General features: G+C 32.3%; 1 protein-coding gene across 1 annotated transcript; it reads right to left on the reverse strand.

The window, feature by feature from the left end:
• Positions 1-8,921: 8,921 nt before the first annotated feature.
• Positions 8,922-9,953, reverse strand: LOC127538383 (olfactory receptor 6C3-like). The gene has a single exon (XM_051962122.1). It carries the CDS (start codon positions 9,864-9,866, stop codon positions 8,922-8,924), a length of 945 nt encoding a protein of 314 aa, XP_051818082.1. The 5' UTR covers positions 9,867-9,953.
• Between the last annotated feature and the right edge of the window lie 388 nt (positions 9,954-10,341).

Genomic DNA, 10,341 nt, shown 5'->3' on the forward strand with positions numbered 1-10,341 from the left:
GAAAGCAACAAAAAAACTTTTACATTTGAAATGGAGCAGGGATAAAGTATTAGAATTAGTTCATTGAAGCACTGAAAATTTTATTAATTTACTGTTTCCTTAGTATAATAGATATAAAGGGTGTATGAAAGAGAAGTAAGAGATGTATGCAATTTTTAAGGAGGTTAATGTTTCTGAGAATATATATACCCAAGTAAAATCTAAAGTAGAATAAAATTAAGTACCATATGACTACAAGTAAGGTGAGCCCTTTCTTTTTCTCTTATTTAAGGTCATCTGTAATTGTCCATCAATCTACTTTTTTTAGGCTCCTTTTATAAGCCCATGTTTAGGCTCATCATATAGTAACATAATCCTCCTTCCTTATATATCAAATATCATATTGCCTTCTTTCTCCTTCATCCCATTCCACAATGTTCAATTTAAGTCTGCCTCAGTTTACCTGTCTCTAATATGAGTATAATGGTACTGCCCTTATTAGTAATAAACTTCATTGTATTCAACATAATACTTTGTGCATCTTTGAGGCTCTTATTAGTATATTAAATTTTACATTTGCATATATACTATATACCTCTTCTATATTGAAACCATAAGAAATGATTTAAAAAAGTAAGGTAAAAAAAACAGAGAGATAAGTTCTGGCTAACATCTAGGATGCCTAGGGAAGTTAGGGATGAACCAAAATTGAGACTATTTGTTGAAACTTGGCAGAATGTCCTGAATCTTGTATTAGGAGCAGCCTTCTTGATCACTTACTGTGATCACTCTCTTCCATGTCATTTCCTTTCTTTTAAAATCCAGAACAATAGAAGTTCAGAATATTTCCTTATTTTGATATGCCCTTCCTTAAAATTCACTATAAATTGAATTTCTATAGGGGTATGTCATTTTTCTAATAGTTTATATTAAGAAACCACAACTTCATTTTTATATGAGGGAGGGGAGACGAAAAGGAAGGACAAACTTCTAAGAGTTTCAGGTAAAATTCTATGTCAGCATCATTAAATGTTTGCCAATATGGAATGCTAGATAATAGAACTTAAATTTGGAAAGGACTTTCTAGATAATCTGATTCACTCTTCATTTTATAGATGAGGAAGATGAGTTGAGAAGTAAACGATTTGCTCAAAGTCACCAGGATAAGAAGAATCAGATCTGGGTGCAAATTGCTTTTTTGAATCCAAATCTAAAGCTGTTTCTCTCACAACACACTCCTTCTATAATCTCTACTTCTGGTATCAATCAGTTTGTCAATCTATCTCCTTATCTATTTATCATGAATCTGCCTGTTCTATCCATCTCTTTGTCTATCTCTCTATCTGCCTTCTCTCTTCCTTTAAATCATATATCAGTAAACATTTATTAAGTACTTACTTTGTGCCAAGAACTGAGATAAGTATTAAGGATACAAAGGTTAAAAAATAGGCTTTCCCTAAAGATCACATTTCTAATGGCGATAATAATATGGAATCAACACTAGAACATTTCCAAACCCCCTCTTTCCCTATGCTAAGTAATTTCTGGAACATTTCCATATTTCACACTTAAAATTTCAGCAGCCGATGTTCTTTCTTTCCCTATTGTATGTAAGGAAATTATTTAATCTTGAAAATTACTTAGGTTTTAGGATTCAAGTTTTATTAAATAATAGCATTAAATTAAACAATATTTTCTATCTTATCATATATAGATATAGATATATGCATATATCTATATATCTATATCTTTATATGATAAGATAAAACACCACATACAGGAATCCTCTAATACCCTAAGTTTTTAGATCCTTAGTTATCCTAAATCCCCCTTATCTCTTCCTAAACATGTACAGTCATAACCAAGGTGCTATCAGTAGCTCACTTTCATGATTTTGACCAGCTCCATTTATCAGCACTCAAGTAGAAATGCAGAGTAATGCTTCAAGTATTTTAGAGTAAAAGACAGGATGGAGCTAAATCAGTTTTCTAGATGTTTGTGGTTGTGATGATAGTTAATTTTCAAGGCCTTTTATAAATGTTCACCTACCCTGATGAAATCAACTAACATATCTGTTTCTTGGATTTTCACTGGTTCCCTTTTTTTCTTATTCTCTTGTTTTTGCATTACACAAAGATTTATGGGAATCTCTTACAGATTTCATAATTACTTTGAATATTAGATTCCCCCTCCTCTGTGATGCTTCTTTAAAAAAAATCAGGTGAAAAAATGAAGACCAAAGAAGTCTTGCTTTCTACTCTTCCCTGTCATTGCTTTCCTTTTCTGTTATGCTATCCTTGTGTTCAATTTCCAATCAATAAATAAGGAATTGATTGTGATCACTGGGGGAGTGGTTAAAGATATATACAAATTTTATTAATGTTGAGGGCAATAATTTAGTTTTATGTTTTGGACAGTAGCAATTACTTCAGAGTGATGATAGCAACAACTTTTTAAAAAATGTATCCATTGCTATTCACCTGATAAAAACAGAAATTCCCAGAGGCTTCTAGTAATAATTTATTTAATAAGTAGTTTTATAACATTCCTCATAATTACTTCAGAAATTTCATTTTCCTTAGTTCTCTGAGAAATTGTCTTTCGTTCTTCTTCTCAAGTTGAGAATTGTTAGTTTCCAATATCTATAGATTTTATCTAAAATCAGAAATGGGATTTTAAAATTTAGAGCTAAAAGAGAACTTTGAGATCATTCTGTCCATTTTCTTCATTTCAAACATTAAGAGTTAAGAGAGGTGAATTACTTGTCCTGAACCATATATCTCCAAAGTGGCAGAGCCAGGTTTAAAGCAAAGACTTCTTATTCCAAATCCACATTATTTCACTTTCTTGGGAAAGAAGAGGAATGATCTAGTCATGTTTACTAAGCTTTTGCTAAAGGTTTTAAAATTGTCATTGAAAGCAACATATGATATTGGAAAGAATGTTGTAATGGGATTAAGGGACTTGCACCCAAATCTTGACTTTGTCACACTTATTGCTAGTTTGACCTTAGAAAAATCATTTAACTCTCTAGCACTTCATATTTCTCAACCAATAAAGAGGATTGAATCTGATGATCTCTGAGGTTTCTCCAAGTCCAAATCTATGATCCTATGGATTAAAGGGACAAAGAATAATGATTTTCAACAATATTCCTAAATATGACAAAATTAATAAATCAACACTTATGAATAAAATGACAAATTAATAAATTAACAGTAGGAAATAAAATGTTAAATTAGAATTCACATTTGATTTTTGTTCTGTTGAATATAATTGCATTTTTAGGATATGTCAATATGGGTGATGATGTTTAAGATGAGTTTTGTTATAATATCAATGGAAAGAAAAAAAAAGGATATTAAACCAAAAAAATACTTACTTTTTAAAAATCCTTAATAGCCAACTGTTGAGAATTTAACCAAAATATCCTATGTAGTTTTTCTAAGAACTGGGAAGTAATACGTTCATGATGATCATGTGCTCTAGCTTGCCACTATCTCTCACACAAGTGAATGCTCTCCCATGCACTTTCTGAGATTCTTGCTCATTGTTAGCCAGTGAGGCATGTCTGGAATCATTTTCTACCATACCATTCAAATAGGATGTTGTCTTTGAGATTCTAAGAAAACTTTAGGAAATACTTCGCAAAACACTATACAAAAAGTAAACTTCTTTGCAAGTCTCAAAATGCCTTAATTTATTGAACAAGGCAAAGGTACATAGAGCAGCAGATTCAGAAAGCATTAAGGAATATAAAACCTAGTCCAGGGTAGTGCAAGTTGGAAATAGAAGCTCAGGGGACAGTTCCCAAAGAGACAAAAGTATTTCTAGTAAGCTGAATACGTAAGGAAAGGTAAGATAGGTAAACTAATGGGAATCTGTTGTTATTCTCAGATCTATCTAGCTAATTAATTATCTAATTTTATGGGATAAGATCCTTGTTCAGAATTCTCTGGAGCTATTTAATTACGAGGGCCATCACTAGGAATATTGTAAATTCACAAGAATCATTTTTCTTACCTACTATAAGACACATTCCACAAAACTGCTTTCTGCTGTTAAAAACAAGTTTGCTTTCATTTCCTAAGGGAAACTCTATAAATCCTTCCCTATAAGCTATACATTTACCTTTACTATTCTTTTCTCTTGCTTTATTTTAATGACTATAGTCAAAAAGTCTCATAGTAACATGTAGAATATCAAAGTTCAAAATTTATGTCCACTGCAATCTGGACTTATTCCAGAGAACTCTTTAATTAGTGTGAAAGAAGATAGAATCAATCAATCAATGTTATAATAAAGATAGAAATGTTGTTGTCCTTTATTTTTCGAGGAGGACTAATTCCCCAACAGGGTAATGTTTTGACTTGCCTGTGAATTATATTTAAGTGATAAAAGCATTGTACAAAGTTGTCAGTCTCACCCTTTTTTTCAGAGTCATCAAAGTCCAAAAGCAAGACACAATTGAAAACATTGATTTTGCCCTGGAATGGCATCTTCCACGTCTCATCAAGCTCAAAGCATCCCACATCACCTGTTTCAGTCACTTTTATGGACATTGGAACAAGTTATTCTCATATGCTCATTCCACCAAGACTTCACAGACCCTACAGGATAGACATATATCTAATACACAAATGGGTTTTGATGCCTCAGTTACCTTCAATCTAGTTTAGCCCATATGCTAAGACAATTTTACTATGTTCTTGGCATAGATATGCTACAGCTTTTGGAGCCACATGTGAGTCTTGGGTAATTGGTGGACATGAAAAATGAATGAGTAACTCTGATAAAATTTGCCAAAAGCTATTTTGATGATGTTATTCTATGTCAAGGATTTTTAAGATCAATGTGAACATTCATATCTCAGATATTGACAAACACAATAAACCAGGCCTTGATTAATTGTTTTATTTGTTTATCTACACAACAAAGTGGTCAAGAAAATATTAATAAAACAAATGAAATTTAAAAATATATTGTGTAGACTTTTTTTTTCATTAAAAAAGCCATTTTAAAACATTTGCCAGAATTCTCCTAGTCTTAAAGCTCACTTTGGCAGAATAAAAGTTGTGGAGTTCCAGATCTTCCTTTCTTGCTTAATGTAGGTTGATAGACTTAGAAGATATTGAAGTGATAGATAACCCCCTGGGTTATAAAGGAGCAGGTAATTGATGAAAGAGGCATTCGGATGACCTGAGTGTTGTTTTTTTGTTTGTTTATTTGTTTGTTTGTTTTGAGAAACACAGACGCTGATTACTAAATGTTTTGTTGAAGATCTAGAATTTGGAAAAGAAAATGTCAGAAAATGGTAATGTTGTGCTTAGAATGATTATTGATGTAATTAAAGAGTTGACATGACTATGCAGAAACCAAGAAAGTATTTCTTCTCTGAGAGAGTCAGGAGGTTGGAATCTTTTGTGATTAGTGAAACATTAGCATTTTTCCTTGAATATACTATATATTGTGAGAATGTGGAAGAGAGAGGTTAAAGTAATTTCTTCCAGTCAAGTTATCTAGTGAATGAAATTGAGTACAAACCTGTTCCAGTCCCAAAACCATAGAAGATTTTGCAGATATTATATCAGAATTGCATAGCTTGGGGCATTCAAGAGTCTTTTTATAAGAAGAAAAAGAAATGAACATGAAAAGGTTTAAGGATATCTAGGTCCAGAATATGGGATTTCTTATGGTCAGAGAATATTTAGGCCTCAATGCCTTCTATCCCAAGCCACCCCAAATCTTCTTTGGGCAGCTTGACCTGTTACATGATTTGGATATGATGGGAGTTATCAATTCTATTCCTTCTGGATAACTGTAGGAAAATCAGGCCTTATCATCTGTGTGCCTTTTTATGTCCTCCTAAGGTCCTCCTCTAGGCCTTACACTATAACTGTCTCTATGCCCTCTATATTCTGACCAGTGCTATCATCTAATTCACTAAAGTACCCCTAGCACTATTACAATTTACCATCTAACTTGCTGCTTAATTCTTGGGACATCTAGATCTTTCCATCACCCTATTTGTAGCAGAATTTCCTTTTATTTTCTCCAATCAGTGTGAGTATTTAAGAGTAGAATTGTATAAAATTTTCTATTTTTCCTCTAGTGTTTAACAAAATGTTTTGCATGTACTTATTACTTAATAAATATTTCTTAAACCTTTCTTAGTTCTATCATCTGTGATCAGTACCTCTCCAATAATTTGTTTGACTCTTTTTAAAGCATTTAGTAATAATACTCATATAATTTCTGTTTCTGTTGGTATGTGGACTGCAAGGTATTCATATATTCTGTAGTTATCTATAATTTTTGATGTGTGTTTATAATATAGAAAGGATAAAAAAATAAAGAGTTATGTAGGCTTACTTCAATATTTCATTTATTTACAACTTATGTTTTTAATTTTTTAGTTAAATGTCTAAACATATTTACATATTATTTGTAAAAAGGCATAATTTTATTTTTCTCTGTTTATACACTCAATTTCATTCTCTTCTTTAAATATAACAACTAACATTGCTATCACATATTAAACAATAGTGACAATAATAGATATTCTTTTTTTTTATTATTTTTTCAGTTATGTCCAACTGCTCATGATCCTTTTTGGAATGTTTGTTTGTTTTTTTACAAAGATACTTGTGTGATTTGTGAAGAAAGGATGGGAGATGTTTGCAAGAAATTTTTAAATGAAGATAAAAGGAGAAGAAGCTCAAATTGAAAAAAAATTAACTTTTTCTAGAAAGACAAGCAAGATTTTCAGACAAAAGGTGATGGAGTAAGAAAGCTTGGTGACTTGAGAAAGACAGAGGAAAAGGAAATAGAAGTTTTTTAATAGCTTCTCTGTGAAGGAAGATAGGGATATATACATGAAGAATAAAGATACATTGCTTTGTTGGAGTGAAAGCCAAGTTGAAATTGAATAACATGATGCTGTAATGGTTCAATGTGCTCATGAGGAGTAAAGGAACATTATGATAGAAATTATTTTGGGCTAAGATTTGGCAAGAAAAGCATAAAGAGACAGAGGTATGAAGACCAAAGGACAGTATAAGTTGAAAAGGCTAACTCTTGAGTTAAGATTTTAGATGGAGTAAAGGGAAATTTGAATGTGGATAATGACCTGAGAAATACTGAATGGTAATGAAATTAAGGTCATTGTGAGAAAGTTGGATACATTTATATAGAAGACATAGGAGTGATGGAACCGGAGTTTATGGAAAAGAGGTTTTGGTGAGATGAGGGATTGTCAGGTTTCTAACAAGGGAAAGAGTGCACTAATGGCAAAATCTAGTTTGTGATCATCCCTAAGTATGTCTGAGGAGGACTGAAGAATTAGGTCATAGGTCTTAAGGGGATTCATTCAGACAAAGTCATTTTAGATTGATTTAGGGGAAATGTGCATAGAAAGTGAAATACTTTAGTAAAACCAGTTGACAGGAGAAGTTGTTGAGCCTAGTATTAACAATTGCAATTACAATTAACAATATAACAATTAACAGAGAAAGATCTGAGTTTTAGAATATTAGAGTTACCATAATTTTGATTTAGATGGAAAATTCAGCTGAGTGGACTTTAAGGAAAGGTGAACTGAAGGAAGCAAATGAAGTTCGATGAATTTTCTGCCTTTACCTGTAGGAGCAGAATGAAAAATCAGTGGAGTTGGAAAGGGAATAGGAATTACAAATGACAAAATGAATTGGGATAGGAATGGAATGAGAATGAAGGGAATGGAGATGAAAAAATATCAAGAGATATTACAGAAATTTTCCCAAATTTTCCATGTCTGCCTTACATGTGCACATATTTATTAAAGCAAAAGAGAACAAAAGACAGAGACAGTAATTGGTGTTAGACAAGAATGCTCACAATCTCCAAGGGTATTGCAGAAAGAGCTTTTCCTTATTTGAAAGACTAGTGGAAGGGATAGAAGGAAAGGTATTGGGTGAGGCTATAAGAATTATTGCTTCATGGAAGTCACAGAAAGAAGAAAAAATGCTATATAGATGTGGGCAATTTATAAGATATAAACAACAACAAAGGAACCCCAAAACTACCTAAGTAAAGGATGTCATTAAGAAATTATGTGATAGGAAACAAATTTATACCACCTATATAGCAAAAGAAAGGGATGTAAGGTAGATGATCTAGACAAATGCTAAATAAAAAACCTTCTAGGAGATATGGGCAAAAATCACCGAAAAATGGGCAAACCTGGATGATTTGCATTCTGAATCATTGACACAAACTCCCATTGATGAGATTGCAAATTCATTGAGCATTTGAGTAAGAAATCTTCCACTAAGCAATCATTTGTTTCTATGTATAAATGTGATGTTAACATCTTGACTGCTTTTCTAATACAATATAAGTTCTCACACAAATCTTATGTTGTATAGGTCTTATTCAACCAGAAATTCTTTGATTAAGGCCTTCATAATAGAGAGCTATATAAATAATAAGCCAGATAAAAAGTGATGATTATTTTTGGCAGGTGCCATTCGAAAACCATTTCTTTAGACTGAGAGGGTTTGTGGAGATAGATGAATGAAGGGAATACCCACTTCTAAAAATCAATGAACCAATAAGAATCAATAACTCACCCAATTTTAAGAAAATCCATAATCTACGCATATTATGTGAGTACATTGTGAGAAATTGTGCTTTGAGTGAAGTATATAAAGGCAGAACATTAAATACTGCCTATCCTCAATGAACTAATTTGCCAATGAATTGGCAAAGACAGCATATATAAAAAGAAAAGTATATCAATTAAATACAAAAGAATTTGCTGTATGAATTTGTTTTTAAAATTAAAACATCATTTAAAGTATTGATATACGAGAAAGAAAAAGACACAGATATGAGGGAGCTGACAAAACTCTGGAGTGAGTGAATGTCAGAAATCTAACTCTCATTGAACCATTTTATTCAGTTCAATAAGCTTTTCCCTTTGAAGAAAACGAAATCTTCTGAATCATGTCCTTGAATGCTTGTTTCACTTGCTGATTTCTTAGGCTATAAATGAAGGGATTCAGCATGGGGGCTACTGATGTATTGAGCACAGCAACTCCCTTGCTCAAAGAGACTCTGTCCTTTGCTGAGGGTTTGATGTACATGAAGATGCAGCTGCCATAAGAAATGGAGATGACAATCATATGAGAAGAACAAGTAGAAAAGGCTTTTTTCCTCTGACTGGCAGAGGGAATCTGCAGAATTGTCTGGATGATATAGGTATAAGAGACTATTATTAATACCAATGTTAATATAAGAGTCACTACAGCCCAGAAAAATCCCAGTGTCTCTAAGAATTGTGTGTTTGTGCAAGATAGCTGTAAGAGGGGAGAATAATCACAGATGAAATGATCAATAATATCATCACAATAGTCCAGCTGAAGCATAAAAATAATTTCTGAGAAGACAATCATGCATGCACTCAACCATGAACAAACCACAAGCAATGTGCAGACTCTATTGCTCATGATGGTTGTGTAATGTAAGGGTTTGCAGATGGCAACATAGCGATCATAGGACATAGCTGCTAGAAGATAAAATTCAGTTCCTCCAAAGAGAATGATGAAAAAGTACTGAGCCATACAGCCATTATATGAAATGGTCTTGTCCTCAGTAATAATAGTGCCCAAGAATCTGGGAACACTGGCAGTTGTAAATGAAATTTCTAAGAAGGAGAAATTCCGGAGGAAGAAATACATTGGCGTCTGAAGGTGAGAATCCAGCAGGGTGAGAATGATGATAGTCATATTGCCAGCAATGCTGAGTATATATGCCAGTAAGAGGAAGAAGAAAATGAGAAATTGAAGCTCTGAGTCATCTGACAATCCCAAAAGGATGAATTCTGATACCTGGGTATGATTTTTCATTTTTATTTTCTCTCTTCCTTAGTAGTCCACATTAAAAAATAAAAGGAAACAACTAAAAAAAAAAAAAAAAAACAGAAAGAAACACATATAAATATGGGCTAGAATTGATATGGAGAAAAGACAAAGTACTAGAATTGATTCATTTAATCATTCAAAATTATTTAGTCTCTGTTATGCTTGTACAGTAGGTATAAAAGGGAATCTGAAAAATAAATAAGATATGGTTGATACTTTTAAGGATAACATAATTGGGAATATATACACCCAAATAAAATATTAGATAGAATGCATTAAAATATCATATAGTTACAAGTGAAATGAGACTTCCTGTTTATCCTTATTCTTTCATTTAAGATCTGTAAATATCTACCAATCTACTTTTTTTTAGGTTCATCTTTTATAGATTCTATCCTTCAGAAAGCCTAGAAATACTCAGAATGAACTTCATTACAAACGTTGTACTTTGCTCACAATC

This window comes from Antechinus flavipes, chromosome 5 (assembly GCF_016432865.1).
Source record: "Antechinus flavipes isolate AdamAnt ecotype Samford, QLD, Australia chromosome 5, AdamAnt_v2, whole genome shotgun sequence".
Taxonomy (NCBI): Eukaryota; Metazoa; Chordata; class Mammalia; order Dasyuromorphia; family Dasyuridae; genus Antechinus; species Antechinus flavipes.